This window comes from Delphinapterus leucas, chromosome 4, assembly GCF_059928025.1.
Source record: "Delphinapterus leucas isolate spDelLeu-1000000601 "Yukka" chromosome 4, BTC_Dleu_Yukka2, whole genome shotgun sequence".
NCBI lineage: Eukaryota > Metazoa > Chordata > Mammalia > Artiodactyla > Monodontidae > Delphinapterus > Delphinapterus leucas.
In genome coordinates, this window is record NC_143132.1 from 91,383,767 (window position 1) to 91,408,307 (window position 24,541).

General features: G+C 36.9%; 1 protein-coding gene across 1 annotated transcript in view; it reads right to left on the reverse strand.

Annotated features, from left to right (window-relative positions):
• The window catches only part of NAALADL2 (N-acetylated alpha-linked acidic dipeptidase like 2), a 1,488,397-nt gene that overhangs the window by 627,323 nt on the left and 836,533 nt on the right, over nt 1-24,541 (reverse strand). Inside the window, exon 7 of the mRNA XM_022571899.2 lies at nt 11,751-11,870. Within this exon, the coding sequence (XP_022427607.2) occupies nt 11,751-11,870 (120 nt within the window). The remainder of the gene's footprint in view (nt 1-11,750; nt 11,871-24,541) is intronic.

Genomic DNA, 24,541 nt, shown 5'->3' on the forward strand with positions numbered 1-24,541 from the left:
CTCCCTCACACTATCCCTATCCCACCCCTCTAGGTGGTCACAAAGCACCAAGCTGATCTCCCTGTGCTATGCAGCTGCTTCCCATTAGCTAACTATTTTACATTTGATAGTGTATATATGTCAAGGCAACTCTCTCACTTCGTCCCAGAATAACCTTCCCCCTCCCAATGTCCTCAAGACCATCCTCTATGTCTGTGTCTTTATTCCTGTCCTGCCCCTAGGTTCTTCAGAACTATTTTTTTTTTTTAGATTCCATATATTTGTGTTAGCATACAGTATTTGTTTTTCTCTTTCTGACTTACTTCACACTGCATGACAGATTCTACGCCCATGCACATCACTACAAATAACTAAATTTCATTTCTTTTTATGGCTGAGTAATATTCCATTGTATACATGTGCCACATCTTCATTAATCACTCATCAGTCAAGGGACACTTAGGTTACTTCCATGCCCTGGCTATTGTAAATACTGCTGCAACGAACATTGTGGTACATGACTTTTTCTGAATTATAGTGTTCTCAGGATATATGCTCAGTGTGAGATTACTGGGTCATATGGTACTTCTATTGTTAGTTTTGTAAGGAACCTCCATAATGCTCTCCATAGTGGCTGTATCAATTTACATTCCTACCAAGAGTGCAAGAGTGTTCCCTTTTCTCCACACCCTCTCCAGCATTTGTTTGTAGATTTTTTGATGATGGCCATTCTAACTGGTGTGAGGTGATACCTCATTGTGGTTTTGATTTGCATTTCTCTAATGATTAATGATGTTGAGCATTCTTTCATGTGTTTGTTGGAAATCTGCATATATTCTTTGGAGAAATGTCTGTATAGGTCTTCTGCCAATTTTTGTATAGGGTTGTTTGTTTTTTTGATGCTGCATGGGCTGCTTGTATATTTTGGAGGTTAATCCTTTGTCTGTTGCTTCATTTGCAAATATTTTCTCTCATTCTGAGGGTTGTCTTTTCATCTTGTTTATGGTTTCATTTGCAGTGTGACAGCATTTAAATTTCATTAGGTCTCATTTGTTTATTTTTGTTTTTATTTCCATTTCTGTAGGAGGTGGGTCTAAAAGGATCTTGCTGTGATTTATGTCATAGAGTGTTCTGCCTATGTTTTCCTCTAAGAGCTTTATATTCCCTGGCCTTACATTTAGGTCTTTAATCCATTTGGAGTTTATTTTTGTGTATGGTGTTTGGGAGTGTTCTAATTTCATGCTTTTACATGTAGCCATCCAGTTTCCCAGCACCACTTATTGAAGAGACTGTCTTTTCTCCATTGTATACACTTGCCTGCTTTGTCAAAGATAAGGTGACCATATGTGCATGGGTTTATCTCTGGATTTTCTATCCTGTTCTATTGATCTATATTTCTGTTTTTGTGCCAGTACCATATTATCTTGATTACTGTAGCTTTGTAGTATAGTCTGAAGTCAGGGAGTCTGATTGCTCCAGCTCCGTTTTTCGTTCTCAAGATTGCTTTGGCTATTCCGGGTCTTTTGTGTTTCTATACAATTTGTGAAAAATTTTGTTCTACTCCTGTGAAAAATGCCATTGGTGGTTTGATAGGAATTGCATTGAATCTGTAGATTGCTTTGGCTAATATAGCCGTTTTCACAATGTTGATTCTTCCACTCCAAGAACAGGGTATATCTCTCCAACTCTTTGTATCATCTTTAATTTCTTTCATCAGCATCTTATAGTTTTCTGCATACAGGTGTTTTGTCTCCTTGGGTAGGTTTATTCCTAGGTATTTTATTCTTTTTGTTGCCATGGTAAATGGGGGTATTTCCTTAATTTCTCTTTCAGATTTTTCATCATTAGTGTATAGGAATACGAGAGATTTCTGTGCATTAATTTTTATCCTGCTAGTTTACCAAATTCATTCATTAGCTCTAGTAGTTTTCTGGTAGTATCTTTAGGATTCTCTATGTATAGTATCATGTCATCTGCAAAGAGTGACAGCTTGACCTCTTCTTTTCCAATTTGGATTCCTTTTATTTCCTTTTCTTCTCTGATTGCTGTGGCTAAAACTTCCAAAACTATGTTGAATAATAGTGCTGAGAGTGGGCAACCTTGTCTTATTTCTGATCTTAGTGTAAATGGTTTCAGTTTTTCACCACTGAGAACGGTGTTGGCTGTGGGTTTGTCATATATATGACAAAATGTTGGCTGTGGGTTTGTCTCTGTTATGTTGAGGTACGCTCCCTCTATGCCTACTTTCTGGAGAGTTTTTTTTTTTATCATAAATGGTGTTGAATTTTGTCAAAAGGTTTTTCCGCATCTATTGAGATGATCATATAGTTTTTCTCCTTCAATTTGTTAAAATGACTTTTCACATTGATTGATTTGCATATACTGAAGAATCCTTGCATTCTTGGGATAAACCCCACTTGAACATGGTGTATGATCCTTTTAATGTGTTGTTGGATTCTGTTTGCTAGTATTTTGTTGAGGATTTTTGCATCTTGTTCATCAGAAATATTGGCCTGCAGTTTTATTTTGGACATGTTTGCCTGGCTTTGGTATCAGGGTGATAGTGGCCTCATAGAATGCATTTGGGAGTGTTCTTCCCTCTGCTATATTTTGGAAGAGTTTGAGAAGGATAGGTGTTAGTTCTTCTCTGAATGTTTGATAGAATTCATCTGTGAAGCCAAATGGCCGTGGGCTTTTGTTTGTTCAAAGATTTTTAATCACAGTTTCAATTTCAGTGCTTGTGATTGGTCTTTATATTTTCTATTTATCCCTGGTTCAGTCTTGGAAGGTTGTGCTTTTTTGAGAATTTGTCCATTTCTTCCAGGTTGTCCATTTTATTGGCATAGAATTGCTTGTAGTAACCTCATGATCCTTTGCATTTCTGCAGTATCAGTTGTTACTTCTCCTTTTTTATTACTAATTCTGTTGATTTGAATTTTCTCCTTTTCTTGATGAGTCTGGCTAATGGTTTATCAATTTTGTTTATCTTCTCAAAGAACCAGCTTTTAGTTTTGCTGATCTTTGCTATCGTTTCCTTCATTTCTTTTTCATTTACTTCTGATCTGATCTTTATGATTTCTTTCCTTCTGCTAATTTTGGGTGTTTTTTTGTTCTTCTTTCTCTAATTGCTTCAGGGGTAAAGTTAGGTTGTTTATTTGAGAGTTCTTGTTTCTTGAGGTAGGATTGTAATGTTATACACTTCCCTCTTAGAACTGCTTTTGCTACAGCCCATAGGTTTTGGGTGGTCGTGTTTTCATTGTCATTTGTTTGTAGGTATTTTCTCATTTCCTCTTTGATTTCTTCAGTGATCTATTGGTTATTTAGTAGCCTATTGTTTGGTCTCCGTGTGTTTGTATTTTTTACAGTTTTTTTCCTGTAATTGATATCTAGTCTCATAGCGTTGTGCTAGGAAAAGATACTTGATATGATTTCAAGTTTGTTAAGTTTACCAAGCCTTGATTTGTGACACAAGATATGATCTATCCTGGAAAATTTTCCATAATCACTTGAAAAGAAAGTGTATTCTGTTGTTTTGGGATGGAATGTACATAAATATCAACTAAGTCCATCTTATTTAATGTGTCACTTAAAGCTTGTGTTTCCTTGTTTATTTTCACTTTGATTGACCTGTCCATTGGTGAAAGTGGGGTGTTAAAGTCCCTTACTATTATTGTATTTCTGTCTATTTACCTTTTTATGGCTGTTAGCGTTTGCCTTATGTTTTGAGGTGCTCCTATGTTGGGTGCATAAATATTTACAATTGTTATATCTTCTTCTTGGATTGATCCCTTGATCATTATGTAGTGTCCTTCTTTGTCTCCTGTTAATAGTCTTTATTTTAAAGTCTATTCTGTCTAATATGAGAACTGCTACTCCAGCTTTCTTTTGATTTCCATTTGCATAGAATATCTTTTTCCATCTGCTCACTTTCTGTCTGTATGTGTCCCTAGGTCTGAAGTGGGTCTCTTGTAGACAGCATATATATGGGTCTTGTTTTTGTATCCATTCAGCCAGTCTATGTCTTTTGGTGGGAGCATTTAATCCATTTACATTTAAGGTAGTTATCAGTATGTATGTTCCTATTACCATTTTCTTAATTGTTTTGGGTTTGTTATTGTACGTCTTTTCCTTGTCTTGTGTTTCCTACCTAGAGAAGTTCCTTTAGCATTTGTTGTAAAGCTGGTTTGGTGGTGCTGAACTCTCAGCTTTTGCTTGTCTGTAAAGGTTTTAATTTCTCCTTCGAATCTGAATGAGATCCTTGCTGGGCAGAGTAATTTTCATTGTAGGTTTTTCGGTTTCATCACTTTACATATGTCCTGCCAGTCCCTTCTGGCTTGCAGAGTTTCTCTGAACAATCAGCTGTTAACCTTATGGGTATTCCCTTGTATGTTATTTGTTGTTTTTCCCTTGCTGCTTTTAATATTTTTTCTTTGTATTTAATTTTTGATAGTTTGATTAATATATATGTTGGCGTGTTTCTCCTTGGATTTATCCTGTATGGGACTCTCTGTGCATCCTTGACTTGATTACTTCCTTTCCCATGTTAGAGAACTTTTCATCTATAATCTCTTCAAATATTTTCTCGGTCCCTTCATTTTTCTCTTCTTCTTCTGGGACCCTTATAATTAGAATGTTGGTGTGTTTAATGTTGTCTGTGAAGTCTCGGGGAATGTCCTCAATTCTTTTCATTCTTTTTTCTTTATTCTGCTCTGTGGTAGTTATGTCCACTTTTTAATCTTCCAGGTCACTTATCTGTTCTTCTGCCTCAGGTATTCTGCTATTGATTCCTTCTAGATAATTTTCTATTTCATTTATTGTGGTGTTCATCATTGTTTGTTTGTTGCTCTTTAGTTCTTCTAAGTCCTTGTTAAACATTTCTTGTATTTTCTCTATTCTATTTCCAAGATTTTGGATCATCTTTACTATCATTACTCTGAATTCTTTTTCAGGTAGACTGCCTATTTTCTCTTCATTTGCTTGGTCTGGTGGGTGTTTACCTTGCTCCTTCATCTGCTGCATATTTCTCTGTCTTCTCATTTTGCTTAACTTACTGTGTGGGGTCTCCTTTTTCGCAGGCTGCAGGTTTGTAGCTCCCATTGTTTTTGGTGTTTGCCCCCAGTGGGTAAGGTTGTTCAGTGGGTTATGGAGGGTTCCTGGTGGAGGGGACTGGTGCCTTTGTTCTGGTGAATAAGGCTGGATCATGTCTTTCTGGTGGGCAGGACCACGTTCAATGCTGTGTTTTGGGGTGTCTGTGAGCTTGTTATGATTTTAGTCATCCTGTCTACTAGTGGGTGGGGTTGTGTTCCTGTCCTGCTAGGTGTTTTTCATGGGGTGTCCAGCACTGTAGCTTCCTGGTTGTTGAGTGGAGCTGGGTCTTAGTGTTGAGAAAGAGATCTCCGGGAGAGCTCTTGCCAATTTCTATTATGTGGAGCTGGGATGTCTCTAGTGGTCCAATGTCCTGAACTTGTCCCTCCCACCTCAGAGGCTCAGGCCTGGCACCTGGCCAGAGCACCAAGACACTGTTAGCCACATGGCTCAGAATAAAAGAGAGAAAAAAAAGAAAGAAAGAAAAAAATAAAAATACAAGAAAGTTATTAAAATACAAACTAAAAATTATTAAAATAAAGAAATATAATACGTAATTTAAAAAACTGTAAAACAAAGAGCAAGCAAACCAATAAATAAATCCAATGATAACAAGCGCTAAAAACTATACTAAGATAAACATAAAAATCAGAAACTAGTCAGCTGCGTACAAAAACACCAAGTCTACATTTGCTCCCAAAATCCACCACCTCAATTTTGGGATGGTTCATTGTCAATTCAGGTATTCCACAGAGGCAGCGTACTTCAAGTTGATTGTGGGGATTTAGTCTGCTGTTCCTGAAGCTGCTGGGAGAGATTTCCCTTTCTCTTCTTTGTTTGCACAGCTCCTGGGGTTCAGCTTTGGATTTGGCCCCACCTCTGCATGCAGGTAGCCCTCTGGCATGTGTTCTTCACCCAGACAGGAGGGAGTTAAGTGAGTGGCTGATTAGGGGGCTCTGGCTCACTCAGGCCGGTGGGAAGGAGGGGTACAGAATGTGGGGCGAGCCTGCGATGGCAGAAGCCTGCGTGACTTTGCAACAGCCTGAGGCATGCTGTGTGTTCTTCCGGGGAAATTGACCATGGATCACAGAACCCTGGAAGTGGCAGGCTGCACAGGCTACCAGGAGGGGAGGTGTGGAGAGTGATCTGTGCTTTCACACAGAATTCTTGGTGGCTGCAGCAGCAGCCTTAATGTTTCATGCCCGTCTCTGGTGTCCACGCTAATAACAATGGCTCACGCCTATCTCTGAAGCTCATTTAGGCGGTGCTCTGAATCTCCTCTCCTCCTGCACCCCGAAACAATGGTCTCTTGCCTCTTAGGCAGTTCCAGTCTTTTACCCAGACTCTCTCCCCATTAGCTGTGGTGCACTATCACCCTTCAGGCTGTGTTCACGCAGCCAATCCCAGTCCTCTCCCTGGGGTCTGACGTCCGAAACCCGAGCCTCAGCTCCCAGCCCCCACCTGTCCTGGTGGGTGAGCAGACAAGGTCTCAGGCTGGTGAGTATTGGTCAGCACCGATCCTCTGTGCGGGAATCTCTCTGCTTTGCCCTCTGCACCCCTGTTGCTACACTCTCCTCCGTGGCTCTGAACATTTCCCCCCGTCCACCCCCCGTCTCTACCAGTGAAGGGGCCTCCTAGTGTGTGGAAACTTTTCCTCCTTCACAGCTCCTTCCCAGAGGTCCAGGTCCCATCTCTATTCTTTTGTCTGTTTTATTCTTTTGCCCTACCCAGGTACATGGAAAGTTTCTTGCCTTTGGGGAATTGTGAGGTCTTCTGCCAGCCTTCAGTAGGTTTTCTGAAGGAGTTGTTCCACATGTAGATGTATTTTTGATGTATTTGTGGGCAGGAAGGTGATCTCCATGCCTTACTCCGCCACCATCTTGAAGGTTCTCATATCACATATTTTTGACACTAATTATTAGCTGAATACATTATATGTTAATTTGGGGAAATGAAAATTAAATTTTAGATCTACCATCTTAAACTTCTACCACATGTAATAGAGTAATGCCGCTCTCTATTAACTGAAATTTAAAAAAATAATTATTTTGAATGCAGTTATCATAAGGATTAAATAATTGTCATCAGAAAAAAAAAAAAGGAGATTGGAGCAAATGAAACAGTATAGTTCAGCAAATATGAAAAGCATGTCAATGCCTTATGTGAGGTAAGGTTTCAAAATATAGTATTTCTCAGCATTTACTTTACCTAAACTAGAGAATTTCTTACTGATCTTCCTATTGTCCACTTGTTGAGTACTGATTGGTAATTCACCAAATATAGAGATTTCCTCACTAAACCCCCAACTCAGTGTTTTAAATTTACTTGTTTTGTAGATGAAATTGGGTTTGAAATTCAAATAGTATGAAGTTTACTTTTTTCCTAATCTGTTGGAAACAATCTACTGAATATTTGAAAATATCAACACATAACAATTGTTTTCTACCTCTCATTTCCCTCCAGCCTCTTCCAAAATGCCTTCCTCTTTAAGCATGCTTTATGGACTTGAGTGGTAGTTGGTTAAGTCATACACTGGCCAAACAATGCAAAATTGATATTAAAATATAAATCTTATCCGATGAATAGATAGGAAACTGTTTCATTTGTAGGAAACTACAAAATCATTTGGATTCCCAAATCATTAAAATTGTGATTACAGGGATAAAAAGGTATATAAGAAAATGCAAAAACCAGGTAATATTTGCTAGTTTCTTATCATCTAGCTGTGAGTACTAGGAATGTACTGTATGTTACTTCATTTATGAAAAAATCACAACAGCATTTATGAATTTTCATGTGTAACTTCACCATGCACAAAAGGCATAAGATATTTAGTCATTTGTAATTTTACCATATGCAAATTTGACTCTTACAAGATTTGGGGCTTATATGTGGTGCAGACCCAGAAAATGGCCCATCTTCCACATTTCAGTGGGATTTACTCAATTTCTAGTTGTCATGGACTACACAGTAATTTTTTTTTTATTACTGCTTTTTGTGAAAATGACTCTAAAAGAAAGCCAAATGCTTTTATTGCCTTTTATAAAATAAATTTCGTACTAGAGACCTATTTAGCAATTTGGGAATTTGCAAGGGTTTGGGGATCTGCTTTATTATGTCTCAGATTGTCACTGAGAGAAATCTAAGTAAATCCATCATGACAGATAAAAGACTATTTTGTCTTAAAGCTCAAGGAATGAAAGCACTCTCCTATAAAATAAACTGCTATAAATACAAAGCTCATAGAAACCTAAAGCCTTTCCTCTAAGGTTTAAGCTTAAGGAAACTAGCACAAGCTAGGTCTGAAGGACTTGGCCCTTTCCTGCAACAACAAAGTGTGGACATCAAGGCTTATAGCTAGAAGCCATCTGCCTTTTACAGCTCCTGCTACAAATGTGGGGATTACCTCATCAATCCCTTCCTAGTGACTAAATTAACACATACATACCATTTATGATAAAACAAATGAGATCTCCTCCTTCTTGACTGCGGATTATTTTTCTACTCTCTTTAGGAGGTAATATCACAATTTTGCTTCCCCTTTGCTCTCTTTATCTCAGATACAGAGATTCCCCCCCAGATTCATTTTTTAAACCGTGATTTAGTTACTACTGCACAGTTAAAATAGGATTAACTTTTCTCTACTCATTCAGCCCCATGTTCCCAGTCCAGATGCTCATTTGGAATCATGAGTAACAGTTGTAATTCACATAGAAGTCCATTGGTCCTCTGCCTTTTTTTCAACCCAGCTGTATTACTCTATTACCTCATTTTCCAATTTCAGCCTCAGAATATATCTGATGGACAGGTGAAGCAAGTTCAGCTATAATCATGCTATATAACCTTGTCTACACCATGCTTTCTTTTTTTCTTTACAATATGAATGTATATTAACAGATATGGAATCCGTGATTCCATAATCTCTGGGACAATCTACAGAAAACAGAGATGCCTAGAATAGAATCTAAAAGGTTAAAGAAAGAGTGCTCTCTCTTCTCTAGCTAGAAGATAACGCCAAGTTTGTGGCAAGGCTCTGTCTAAAGGGAAATTCTGCACAGACCTCTTTGTTAAATCTCTTCATAGGCCTGTAAGGAAGATGATCAGGGAAAATGTACCGGGATTTTAATAACTGTGACCTATTCTAGATAAACCACTATTTCAGTACTTTGTGGACCTTGCCAAATGGTTTCATAATGTAAATATTCTCTGCAGCAGTCAAATAAAAAGAAACTGGCTATGTTTTAACCCATTATCTACTGGTAGGGATTATGAGTATTTGGCCTATAAACACTGTTAGAAAAAATTTTAAATGCTTTATCTTAACACGAATTTTTAGACTTTTTTTCCTTACAAAATATATACAAAATCATTAGGAATTTAGAAAATATAAAGAAATAGAAATCCATAATTCCATCAACCCAATTTAGATAATTGGCCCCTACCACAAACAACATTTTAGACATCTGTATCACTCTTAGGTTGAACAAGCAGGATTCATGTACTGTACTCAAAGCAGTGTTACAGTAGTTCCCTGTTATCCATAGTTTCACTCTTAGAGGTTTCAGATGCTCGTGGTCAACTGCAGTCCAAAGTACACTGAACGGAAAATTCCAAAAATACTATTCCTAAGTTTTAAACTATGGGCTGTTCTGAGTAGCTTGATGTCATCTCAGGCTGTCCCACTCCATCCAGCCAGGATGTGAATCATCCCTTTGCCCAGCATATCCATGCTGTATATCCTAACCTGCCCATTAGTCACTAAGCAGCCCTCTAAATTATCAGAATGACGTTGGTGGTCTCACATAATTTTTATTATAGTATATTGTTATATGCCCTATTTTATTGTTAGTTATTGTTGTTAATCTCTTACTATGCCTAATTATAAATGAAACACTATCATAAGTATATATGTATAGGGAAAAGCATAGTATATGTAGGGTTTGGTACTAACTGTGGTTTCAGGCATCCACTGGGAGTCTTGGAACTTATCCTTCACGGGTAAGTGGGTCTGTTGTGCTTTGTTTTCCACTGCCCCTTTAAAACATCTGGAAAAGAACATTCTTCCTCAAACAACTAGAGGAAGAGTTCTTCTGATTACTGGTAATAAAATGTCCTCTAAGCAATTTGAATCGCTTGTCTTAAGTAAGTAATTAGAATGCCTAGTCTCATACCATGATCAAATCTGTACCACTGATTTAAAATGTCATCATTTTGCCCCTCTACCAGATTGGGGCTGTTTGGGGGGAAAGAGTATACTCTACCTTATCTCCTTCCTCATGCACTTGTGATACTCATCTATAAATTGAAGATAATAATCTGTACCTCAACACTATGGTTATTGTAAAGATTAATGTGAAAATACATTAAAAAATGCTTAGAAAAATATTTAACCCATATTTCTAACAATGTTACTTTTAGAAGTAACTATAAATGTAATAATGATTATATAATTATTATAAATGTCCTCTTTATAATTTATTTGTTTGACTTATGAGGATTTTCACATATTAAATATTCTTCACATTGTAATTGTTGTATTCAGCTGTACAAATGTAGCATAATTTTCAGTGCTAAACTGGATGTATATATCATTTCAAATATTTTCTCACATCATTGGTAATCATTGTGTTCATCATCTCTGATTTTTTTCCCCTTTAGAATATACTGTTGAAATGGAATTATTGGGTCAAAATGATTATTTTAAGGCCTTTAATACATACTAACAAATCCTACAAAAATCCTACAAAAAATTATTATCAGTGTGTATTATATTTTCAAGACTAACTTAAAATTCTGGCCTATTATCTACTATCAGACATTGATTTAAGTATAAGAGCATCCTTGGAAAATAAAAAACAGGCACAGAATGTTCTCTTGGGTCCTTACAGAGTGTGCCAACAGATTTCTGGAAACATGTTTTGCTCCTGGGAATTAGCTAATCTCCTATAGGTTTGAATGAGGAGAAATCCAATATATCTTCAGAACCAGAGCATTCCAGGGACATAACTACACAACTACACTGATCATTCTTTCTTAATAGAAAAAGAAAATGAAGTAAGAATGAGCAGTAGTAACTCTCTATTGTGGTGGCTCATTATGAGATACTTAGATTGAACTGCTTTAATTATGTAAATGCATCTGGTGGATGAGTATTAATAAACTCTTTAAATAAAATAAATCATAATTCTGCTTTTCCTTAGCATATTATATTTTAATTAAATTTCTGAGCACAGTCAGTAACTGTGAAGTTATACAGTTGACAAAAATTAATCACTAAGGAGTGTAAATCAGCGAGATACTAGTCTAACATAAAGCACATGGTAATTAGATAACAGATTAGAAGTTTTGCAGATGTCGCGAGAAGAAGACACTGTGGTTCTCATTTTTAGCATTCCAGATAGGTATTATGAAGGAAATGCCAATTTTATGAAGGTCCCACAAACTCACAATATCTTAAAGGTCTTAATATAAAATTATCCATTTTGGAAAGGTTATCTTCCTGTGATACCGTACGCCTCTTTGTCTTTCCACTCTCTTGCTCTCCCTCACACACACACACACACACACACACACACACACACACACTCACTCACTCACTCTCTCTCTCTTCATGTTCTCAGATGCATATGTAACCCCAACTGAACAAAATATTCACCCTTCCACCAAATAACAGCCATTGGACCAACCTTATAAAGTAGTGGCAGTTTTCCTAATTTCAGGAGTGCAATCTGATTTGTGACATTTTTCATTTTTTTAATCCTATTTAAATCATCTGCATTTCCATAACTCACATCAATGACTTCAGCCTGAAAGAGAAGACAAAGAAAAATAAAGCGCTGTCAGAAGCATTACAGCAAATTGCCCATTTAGCATAACAAAATCATTCATAGTAATTCAAAACGTTCAAAGGAGAACTACTATCTCTCTTACCCTGTCCCAATCATGACCTTTCTATTTCTATCAGGGTACAACAATTCTCCTTTGAGAAGTCACTTGAGAAAAAGGTTTAGATTCATTTTTGCTTTGCAGTCTCTTCTAAACAAATTACAAACCCAGTTTATGCCTCTAACAGACCACCCAGTTTGGTATATTCTTACATTCATGTTTCTGGAATTTGAATCATTTTACAAGATGCTGCAAAATTAATTTCCTTAAGGTTCAACAACAATCATACTACTCTTAGATGTGAAAACAACTCAAAGATTCTCTACTGTTATCCAAATTAAGTACAAAGTTCACAATGCACAGCTGTTCAGGATGTGCATATATCCAGCTGTGAATGACAACCCCCTGGGTTATGCAGGATACAACCTATACAGCCACCTATACCACTGTGAAATTCAAGACTTTAGAATATAACACCAAACAACTACTTCTGTCACATTTCCCACTACTCCCTTAGAGTTATGTTTCATATCAATATTTCTCATTTTTAAAATTCTCATTTTATTAATGTAAAAATTGTATGCCTTCCTGGAAATTTTACTGGGAATCCTATGATTTGGTGAACCCCATCCCACACTTTGAAACGTACTGCCCTGAGAGTTCCATCCAGCATACTCCTACAGCCAAGAGGATTCCTTTGGACTTTACTTTCTGGAATTTCTATTATTAAAATAATAGCTGTTATGCTTTCCAGTCATAAAATTATAATACTAAATGTGCTGTTTCAGGAGGGAGGATCTTCAAGATGGTGGAGGAGTAAGATGTGGAGATCACCTTCCTCCCCACAAATAGATCAGAAATACATCTACATGTGGAAAAACTACAGGACACCTACTGAATGCTGGCAGAAGACCTCAGCCTTCCCCAAAGGCAAGAAACTCCCCACGTACCTGGGTAGGGAAAAAGTAAAAAAGGAAAAACAGAGACAGAAGAAAAGGGATGGGACCGGCACTTCTGGGAGGGAGCTGTGAAGAAGGAAAAGTTTCCACACACTAGGAAGCCCCTTCACTGGTGGGGAGAGGCGGTGGGCAGGGTAGGGAATCTTTGGAGCCACAGAGGAGAGTGCAGCAAGAGGGGTGCGGACGGCAAAGCAGAGAGATTCCTCCATAGAGAATGGGTGCCGACCAGCACTCACCAGCCTGAGAGGCTTGTCTGCTCACCCGTCAGGGCAGGTGGGGGCTGGGAGCTGAGGCTTGGGCTTTAGAGATCAGACCCCACGGAAAGGACTGGGGTTGGCTGGGTAAACACAGCCTGAAAGGGGCTAGTGCACCACAGCTGGCCAGGAGGGAGTCTGGGAAAAAGTATGGAATGGCCAAAGAGGCAAGAAACCATTGTTATGGGATGCATGAGGAGAGGAGATTCAGAGCACTGCCTAAACGAGCTTCAGAGACAGGCGTGAGCTGCGGCTATCAGCACAGACACCAGAGACGGGCATGAAACGCTAAGGCTGCTACTGCAGCCACCAAGAATCCTGTGTGCAAGCACAGGTCACTGTCCACACCTCCCCTCCCGGGAGCCTGTGCAGCCCGCCACTGCCAGGGTCCCGTGATCCAGGGACAACTTCCTTGGGAGAACAGGTGCAACTGTTCTGCTGATGCAACGTCATGCCGGCCTCTGCCTCTGCCTCTGCAGGCTAGCTCCGCATGCTGTACCCCTCCCTCCCCCCAAACTGAGTGAGCCAGAGCCCCCTAATCAGCTGCTACTTTAACCCCGTCCTGTCTGAGAGAAAAACAGGTGACCTCCACACAGAAGTGTGGCCAAATCCAAAGCTGAACCCCAGGAGCTGTGCAAAACAGAAGAGAAAGGGAAATTTCTCCATGCAGTCTCAGGAGCAGTGGATAAAATCTCTGCAATCAACTTGGTGTAACCTGCATCTGTGGAACACCTGAATGGAAAACGAATCATCCCAAAATTGAGGCAGTGGATTTTGGGAGCAACTGTAGACATGGGGTTGGCCGTACGCAGCTGACCAGTTTTTGATTTTTATGTTTATCTTAGTTTACTTTTTAGCGCTTGTTATCATTGGTGGATTTGTTTATTGATTTGGTGGCTCTCTTATTTTTTCTTTTTTTTATTACTTTTAAAATTTTTTATTTTAATACTTTTAAAAAAATATTTTATTTTAATAACTTTATTCATTTCATTTTATTTTTTTCTACCTTTCTTTTTTTCTCTCCTTTTTCTTCTGAGCCACGTGGCTGACAGGTGCTCCGGCCAGATGTCAGGCCTGAGCCTTTGATGTGGGAAAGCCAAGTTCAGGAGATTGGACCACCAGAGACCTCTGAGCCCCATGTAATAAAAATCAGCAAGAATTCCGCCAGAGATCTCCAACTCAGTGCTAAGGCCCACCTCCACTCAACAACCAGCAAGCTCCAGTGCTGGACGACATATGCCAAACAACTAGCAAGACAGGAAAATTGTAGAATAATACAAGGCTGACCAGTATTTATTAAATAAATGGTCACATAATATTAATGATCACATTGTAAAAATGAAATAATTTATGTTTTCCATTTCAACTTTCTAAGCTATCTACTAAATATGACTCACTGATAGCATCTTAAAACAGAGATATTATACATTTGGTTATATTAATGAACATACTTTTCATATTTAGGAGAGTTTGGGGAAAAATCATACTGGTCTGAGAGCATGTAGGCCAGACTATGACTTTTTGTTTGTGTACATACCAGAAAAATATGGCAGTTACTAAAATACCAATTCTGTAAATGACATCAAAAATGGCAATTTCAATTAAAGAGCTCTCCAACTCATCTTCTATAAATAGCATATATAAACGATCAATGCATTTTAACATGTAAGAGGATTTTATCCCACAAAAATATTCCCCAAAACAGGCATAATTTTATCAATTTATTTTGGTTTATGTACTTTGAGGCTATGCATTAAAAGTCAATATTTACAGAAGTCTCAATGTTCTGACAGTTTGACAGGTGATAATAAAAATTATCTATTGTCTTCAAAGGATGCTTCTGAACCAGGTCGTTTCCAAAAGTCTTTCATATTTACCTTCAAGCAAACTGAAAATCACAGATGCAAGAAAGCACATTGAATTTTTCTGAGACAAATCAATATACAATGATATGATAAAATGTCAAGCCATTTTTTCCAACCATTCTTGTTGCTACAATGAACCTCTCTTTATTGCATGTATTCTGTCACGCTAGAAAACCGTCCACTTACCAGTTGGCATACCATGTTTAATTTATGTCCAAATATCAAGGATTAAGTCACATCTGAGCAGTATTTGGGAAATGCCAAGTGAACAGGAATGTAGGTGCTTGTTGAACTATTTACTCTATGTGTACCAGTTTTTCCCTAACACATAGAGGACTTCCTGACACATAGGAAAGAGTAAATGAGAGATGCAGAGTGAAAGGAAACTAGCTCTGTTTTATTTTTTTTACCAGAGAGAAATATTAAAAAGTTTACACATTTTTATTTAAATTTTATATGTTAATTTTTTTTTTTTTTTTTTTTTTTTTGCGGTACACAGGCCTCTCACTGTTGTGGCCTCTCCCGTTGTGGAGCGCAGGCTCCAGACGTGCAGGCTCAGTGGCCATGGCTCACAGGCCTAGCTGCTTCGTGGCATGTGGGTTCTTCCCAGACTGGGGCACGAACCCGTGTCCCCTGCATCGGCAGGCGGACTCTCAACCACCGTGTCACCAGGGAAGCCCTATATGTTAATTTTTGAACAAAGAACTTAAAAAACAACAATTGTAACAGAAAATCAAATATTTATACTTTGTTAAAAAAGAAAAGGTATCGGCATGACAACAGACGGGCCACATAGTAACAGCTAAGAGGATACTGGTACACTTTAGAAATGAACAGTAAAATACAATTATCTTCTATCCACTGTAAAATATGTGATTAGAAGGAATCATAAACCAAATAATTAGCAATGACTAAATATCAAAACATTAAAAAGTGACATTCTATAGCACCAAATGTTCTATAGAAAAGTGGAGAGACTATTCTGAGAAGAAGCAACAGAAGAGAACAAACAAGAGAACTGAATAGAATTGTTATTTTCTGTAGTAAGCTAACTAAAATTAGTAGAACAATCATGGAAAGTAGCCAGGTCAGAGAAGTGTTTCTGGGGCCCTCCACCTGCTGGTGGCCTGGGTTCAACATTGAGGAATGATCCAGGGCCATGTTTCTCTTCTACCTGAGGTAGCAAAAATTATTCATGCTTATGAAATGATGTATGCCTTGAAATTTTTCAGACTTGACATTTTCAACCAAATCAATCACTCCGAATCCTCCCAGTTTTCTCTAAGAGAGATTCTGAATGTACAGAATATTTGAAAAGCCTGCTTTGACTAAAACCGTAATTTTCTACTCAAAGTCAGAAATGGTAAACCCAAGCAGTTCTCATACTGACAAAATACAGGGTTATCAGAAGTACTGTTCATCTAAATACAAATTTTACTTTAGGAACTTACTACTACTTTATGTAATCTAGCTTTTGAATATTCTTCAAATTAAAGTGCTTATGTTTATTAAAAACTTGTAAAATCAGAATGATCTCCCATGTTTACTGTTATCCTTTCTAAAAAAATAGTATATTAGTAATGATGAAGAGTTCAAAATGCAAAGATTGTTAGTAATTTCTTAGTTCTTTTTCTCAAGTTCACTGAAGGGCTTTCCATCATAGACCTTATTATGAAAACGACAATGTATTAAAACACGAAAGCCAATGCTGCTTCCTCCCACCCTTGTGTCAGACATCACTAATCAATCCTTTCAAACTCCTTCTCAAACTAGTATTCTAGCTAATAAAGACCAGTTAAGATGGGGTTGGCATAAGCATCCAGATATATAAAATATTAAGTATTTTAGTATTAAAAAGCTATTAATAATTTAAATAATATTTAGTTATTTAAAATATTTAATTACTAGAACAGCAGAAGAACTAATCAGTTAAAATAGGCTCCCAACCGATCAGAAGGGACACCAGCAAGTGTGCTAAACTAGTATATCCCAACTGAATTCAGCACTAAGCATGAGACACACAATCCATTCTGCTGTCTTCAGTGTAAAAGGTCAGATAAAGGGATGGCTTGTCAATTTTATTACTGTAATATAAACACATGCTGAAAAGATATTTGCTACAATGATATACTAAATGCAGTGCTTAATGGCACAGTGAATATTTTATTTTATTTGTGTACAGTGACCATGTTTTGAAAGCAGAAAAAACAAAGATAAGCCAGAGTAGTCACTTGTCTTGGCATATAGTAATCATTTTTAACAACTTGTGAAATGTTTTATAATCTAACATATAAAGCACATCCATCTAAAGGAGAGAAAATTAAGTTAAAAAGTACTGTAATATAGAAATTTAACCAAAGTGAAGCAAAGTTCTGTCAGGATTATATTTCCATATTTACATCAATAATCTCCAAAGTCAACAGGCAAAATAATGCAAACCTGGGATAAGAATGTATACAAAATTAAGAAAACAAATTGTTGGGAAGAAAAAAATGCACTATTTAAGGATTTTCTAGGTAATTTAGAAAAAAAAAGATATGCATTAGAGATGTGGGTTGAAGCGTGTGCCTAGGTCTTGGCAAAGTGGAAAAAATTCAGAAGTAGATCAGGGCAAGAGGTGGGTAACGGCAAGAGAGAGATGAGGGCAAGAGGAGGTTCACAGGGAACCCCAGCTGTTGGAAAACTGGAATTTGAATACAGAACCTTAGAGGGAGAGAGGGAGGGAGGAAGAGAGAGAGAGAAAGAGAGAGGGAGGGAGGAAGAAAGAGAGAGGGAGAGATCACATGCACGCACATGTGTATTATAAGAAGGGTTAAATTGGACAGAGCTGTTATGATAAAAAAGGAAAAAGAAAATCAGTATTTAACCATTTATGTCCTCTGTACTAGACATTTTACCATGGAGATTACATCAGTTGTTTTCAATCTTCAGAACATTCATATTTCTCGATATTTCTGACCACTATACAGATGAGGAAATGGAGTCTAGAATATTTAGGTAACTTGCTAGTTTTCATAGCAGGATGGCACCATGCAGTTGTGTAATTGCTTACCTAATAGCAAGTTTCCCCTATTAGACTGCCAGCTACATGTGGGCAGTGTCCAAAACTTTCTTATGGATCATTTTGCTCCTGTGATCAGCATAAAAAAAGGGCACTCAGTATATACTTGCTAAATGTTGAGTGTTTCTTGTTACATTAGTGACAGCCAGCAGGCTAAATTCTATATCAGTCAGTTTATCTTTCAGTATCAAATTAAAATACAAGGAAAAACAGATTAATAATCAAAGGGTACTTTATTTAATAAATGATACTCAACTTATTAAGGTAAGGATATTGAAGAAGTTGCAAATTCATTCAAGAGAATTCTTCCTGGAGACCATGAAAGTAATATGATAGAATTCTGCTTCCTTTAAAATCAACTATATTAATGTACTGAAATAGTGCATAAACCTAAGGATCAACTTTTGCACAGATCTCTCTAGTTCTGAAAAGACTGAATTTGCAGCATCCAATGAAATGAGGTAAATCTTATTTGTAAACTGTATACTGGCATTTTATGAAAATTAAACTATATATTAAATCTGCTAAGAAAGTTATGTTATCAAAACATTGTAAGTGGTATGCTTTAACTTCTATTAAAACTAAAAATCCTGGGCTTTCCTGGTGGCGCAGTGGTTGGGGGTCTGCCTGCCGATGCAGCGGGCAGGGGTTCGTGCCCCGGTCCGGGAAGATCCCACGTGCCGCGGAGCAGCTGGGCCCGTGAGCCATGGCCGCTGAGCCTGCACGTCCGGAGCCTGTGCTCCGGAACGGGGGAGGTCACAACAGTGAGAGGCCCGCATACCGCAAAAAAAAAAAAACAACTAAAAATCCTGACCTAGAATTTTCTGTCAAACAACAATTATGGTGATTCAGAATCTTTAGAAATAACTTTAGTCAAATTAGAAATCTGTAGTCAAGGGGCTTCTCTGATGAAGCAGTGGTTGAGAATCTGCCTGCCAATGCAGGGGACACGGGTTCGAGCCCTGGTCTGGTTAGATCCCACATGCCGCGGAGCAACTGGGCCCATGAGCCATGGCCGCTGAGCCTGCGCTTCCGGAGCCTGTGCTCCGCAATGGGAGAGACCACAACAGTGAGAGGCCCGCGTACAGCAAAAAAAAAAAAAAAAAGTACAAAGAGAGGCCTGCGCACCACGATGAAGAGTGGCCCCTGCTTGCTGCAACTAGAGAAAGCCCTCGCACAGAAACGAAGACCCAACACAGCCAAATATAAATTAATAAATTTAAAAATAAAAAAGAAATCTGTAGTCAAACACTTTCTCACTCAAAATGCTATATTTCTTCTAATGAAGAGGGAGAAAAATAGTCCATTGTACTTTAACTGTTTAGGTGAGTTCAACTATCTTTGTTGTAAACTTTTATTTCATAAAATAGGCTTTTATTCTTTCCCAGGAATAAGATGTAACCTCCCTAACAAATATTTCACTATGGACACTATGTTGTGATATATCACTTTTTTATTTGTAAATGCTTCTATCTACGAAATTTTAAATCCAGGAAAAATATATACCTTAAATATATGGAAACTAGTCCCATGGACTATCTTGAAAAAACAAAAAAAAGCAGCCAACTTTGAAATTATTTTGTTAACTCAGTTACTGCACAGAGCTCGTGAAATCAGAAACAGAAGGTTTTATTAAACCAAGGGATTTTATGTAGATTTTTTTAAGTGAATCACTTACATACAACTTTGTTCAAAGCCATTCATCTCACATTTGTGCACCGTTGAACAAAAGATGGATTCCACAAAAGAGGGGAGACAAATAAAATGCAAAATCCTTTTCAGCATTGAAAAACTGCTCGAAGCTCACATTTCTTTATTTGTGAGACAGTAGCCTCATCTTCATACCCAGACAATAATACAATTTCATTCTATTCCTTTAGCTTTCCGATATTTTTATCTGTAACAGGAAGCATTCAGAGCTAAATACATATAGCTTTGCCTTCTGCCATAACACTGATAAGTTTGCCTTTGTTTGAGAATATTAAAAATAAAAGAGGAATAAAAGAGGAAGACAAAGTCTTCCTAGCCGTGAGAAAACGGACATCTGATTACAAGTTATCCAAGGATTCCATGCAGCGATTATTTTCTCTTTAAGACTTTTTGACAAAATATTTGATACAGTGTTCAGATTTCATGTGTTAAACTATGTCATGAAATTTCACAAAACAAAGACAAGCAACGCTCTTCAGGCCCAACCTGACATGCTTTGCCATTCTGCATTCAAAAATAAAATACTTCATTTATCTGAGCTTTCAGTTTTAAATGAAAAATTATATTATATATCAGGGAATTATATTTATTTTATTATGTATTCATACTTAAGGCATTTTCCTCCCTAATGATTAATATTTGTCATGTTAAATAGAAGACAGGAAGACTGTATTCAGACAATGTGGTAAACATTTGTACTCCAAATTTTATGATATATAGTTCTGATATTTTCTTAATTTCTCCCATTTAAATGCATCTACTTTATACCAACTACTAATAACAATAGCTAACATTTATTGAGTGCTTCTAAGTTCCGGGCCCTTGACATGGTTTCTATCATTTCTTCCTCACAACAATCATTTGAGGTACTATTACTATTCCCCTTATACAGATAAGGACTTTTGAGGCTTAGAGAATTGAAGCAACCAATCCACAGATGTGCAACTGGTAAGGAAGGTTGCCAGTCTGGGCTCCTGAACTATGCTTTCTGAGGAATGGGATAGTGAGAAGTGTGCTGGTAACAATATTTCATGCACAGCTAATGAGTTGTTGAAAATGTTTCTTCATAAAACTGCATCATTTGGCTTGTCTTCCCGATACAAAGTAATGCTTAACAGAAAGAAAACTTCAACATTTATAAAATGTATTGGAATAAAAACAAATCCCTTATCCAAAGTAAGAACATGGTAGACCCAACCTGACCAACCTGTATTAAATACTAATTGTTCCCTTTACTCTTCTGTACCTGCACTGGTTTCACAAAGGACAAAAGAAATAACTGCACAGGAATTACATAAAGCCATATATTCTATTTATAAAACTGACTAGACATTGCCAGCACTATCAATGTCTTTAACATTATGATGATATTATAGTTGATATTTCCCTTTAATAAAAATATAAATCACTGTTTATTCCCTGAAGCTAACCTCATTCATGCTAAATTATTTATGTATCCATTTTAATATGTATTTTGCATCTGACAGGAAAACTCTCCTCAGGACCATTTTACTGACCCACCTGTCATTATGATGGGGTAAACAATGTCACCTTTCCAGTGCACAATGAATTACAAAATGTTGCAAAGTACACCATCCATCATGCTGGCACTAAGTAGGTTTTCGAAGTAGATCTCAGATATCACAAATGCTGTTTAGACTGTTAGCAGAAAGCAAAAATTGGAAGCTTATACAAAACGGTCATATGATGAATGGACATGACAGCTCTTCAAAGTAAAAGGGCATGGCTCTTCTACAAATAACCTTGTCAAAAGCAAAAGTAGTGGGGAGCTTTGCTGGCAGTTAGACTAGAATAATTTAAGAACTTGTTAATGGCACTGCCTGATAGAGATTCATGCAAATACAGTGTACTCAAAATCAAAAAGTCGGTATGCCTGAGTCATCAGCAGCAACCTCTCAAGCTTGATTTGAATTGGGAAATAGTCTGAAGAGACACAGAAAATTCACCAGTGTCCTATTAATTAGAATATGCGAGTTTCAGTAATACACCTATCTAAAACATGTATATAAAATATATGCAAGTATTCTATATGCATATAAAATAGTCACCAAGAAATTGCTTTGCTTTTGAAAATTATAATACTAATATAGTAAAAGTTTAAAAAGTCAATATCACATTATGTCCTTTATTTATATAAATCTTTAAATTATTATGTACTTAGTGTAATAGATTTGAATTATTAACATAATTCTAAAAATACTTATTGCCAGTGTTGTCATCTAATTTGCACGGTTAATTTCTTAAATTATGTTCTTCAAACACAAAGTGTTTGTTTTATCTATAATTGCATTTTAGTTCCTTTAACATTATTCCCTTCTATCTAGGCCTAATATTTCACACATGGAATACACTTCTACATCTATAGCTAACTTTATTTCTCCCTTTTAATAGCTATATTATTTAAAATCTTTTTCACCACTTCTTTATTGAAAATGGTATTTTTTAATTCAAATATAGTTGATTTATAATATTATATTGGTTCCAGGTACGCAACATAGGTATTCAATATTTTTATAGATTATACTCCATTTAAAGTTATTATAAAATATTGGCTATATTCCCTGTGCTGTACAATATATCTTTGTAGCTTATTTACTTTATACATAGTAATTTGTATCTCTTAATCTCCTATCTTGCCCTTCGCCTTCCCTCTCCTCACTGGTAACCACTAGTTTGTTGTCGATATCTGTGAGTCTCTTTTTATTTTGTTATATTCATTCACTTTATTTTTTAGATTCCACACATAAGTGATAAAATAGAGTATTTTCCTTTCTCTGGCTGACATTTCACTAAGCATAATATCCTCCAGGTCCATCCATGTTGCTTCAAATGGCAAAATTTCATTTTTTATGGCTGAGTAATATTCCATTGTGTGTGGGCGCCTGTGTGTGTGTGTAAAAAATTACACTGCTATGAACATTGGGGTGGGCATATTTTTTTGAGTTAGTGTTTTTGTTTTCTTCGAATATATGCCCAGAAGTGGAATTGCTCAGTCATGTGGTAACTCTGTTTTTAGTTTTTTGAGGAACCTCCATACTGTTTTCCATAGTGGCTGCACCAATTTACATTCCTACCAAGATAATACTAGATTTCCATGACTCATGACTTCGCAGACACTTAACTACTTCCATGATTCTATAGTAGACCTTGGTTTTCTTTTATATGAAACAAAGAGAAAATTTAAACACTTATAACTGGTAAGATAAATGTGTGAAAATCCCACAGAGATATGGTTACACAGGAATATAAAAAAAAATCCAATGTGCCCAGGCAATTATTAAAGAGGTACACACTAAGGAGACACAAGCTATAGTTCCACGGCTTTTCCATATCACCTCAGTCCAGGAATAATGGATGTTTGCCAGAGGAAACTGGAAAGAAAATAGATGGGGGTGATTCCAAGGATCCACTCAAGCTTCTGGGGTTTTGTTCTTGTTCTGTGTTTTGGACATGCTTTTGTTTAAGGAAGGAGATGACTGTGCTGTACTTGAATCAACCAGGATAAAGAGGAGCCTGGAAATGTGTAGGGCTTATGTAGGGTTGGGAGTCTAAAATATGTGGGGTAACTTTAGAATCTCGACTTGGGACCAAAGTTTCTGAACCAAAGAAAGAATGCTGGCGGCCTCCTCTATTTCCATTAGTACGCAAGTACTTTTCCATTATTGCCTATCAGACATAGTGTATATTCATCAAGTCAAATCATGAGTCCTACACTAGAAATATTACAGATATTTAATATTATGTTAACTTTTAATTAATAAAAAGGTTTTCAAGGTGGTGCTGGTTATATGCGGTTCTGCTAAATATCAGAGAATGTTACAACACAGAACAAGAACAATGCCAAAGCAGTTGTTAGCTGCTTCTCCTCATGCCGCACCCAAAAAAAAATTTTTTTTAAATTGGGAACAAGCATGTATTTCTGCAATGTAATTTTAAGTGATTTAAATTAATCATCTTAATCAGAGTTAATAATAAGTTGGATTCTTAAAAATCTGTGCCAATAATCAACAATCAGAAACAGCATTTCATTCATATAAAATCTATAGAAGAAATCAATAGTTTTATAAAAAAAACCTGAATGTGTTTATTCAAATGAGACTTTTACATGGAGATGGAAAAGTTACCTATATAAAGGAAACTAGTGACCAATTAAATGCTATGGTATCTAACTGCTCTCTTGTCCTTAACATAGGCTAAGCTCTATCCTCCAAGATTTACATATATTAATTTAATTCTCATAACCAGCTTATGAAGCTGGAACTATTATTATCCCCATTACAGAGATGAGAAAACTCAGCCCTATATGCTTAATTAACAGTGGTAATTGGGCAGCTGAGATTTGAAACTAGCCCACGTGGCTCTAGAAGCTGTGCACTTAACCACAATGCCAAAAAACCACCACATCAAAAAACCAGCTAACCCAGAAAGACTAAAGCAATAATTCACGCCTGGTCCCTTGTTTATATTTTCCATCATAAAGCAGACACACTGTATGTCAGATCTTAAATGTGTGAGTAATCACATCAATTTTCCACTTCATTTCTTGTGTGCATACACAATTTCAAAACACAACTGCTTCCGTTTCTATTCTTTCTGTCCACATTGATCTATTAAAATTTGCATCTTCAGAATCAAAGAACGAAATGAACTCACACTGTAAGGATTAAGCAAACTGTGAATGACTCAGTCACACACTCAACACTTTTAAATTAAATTCTTCTA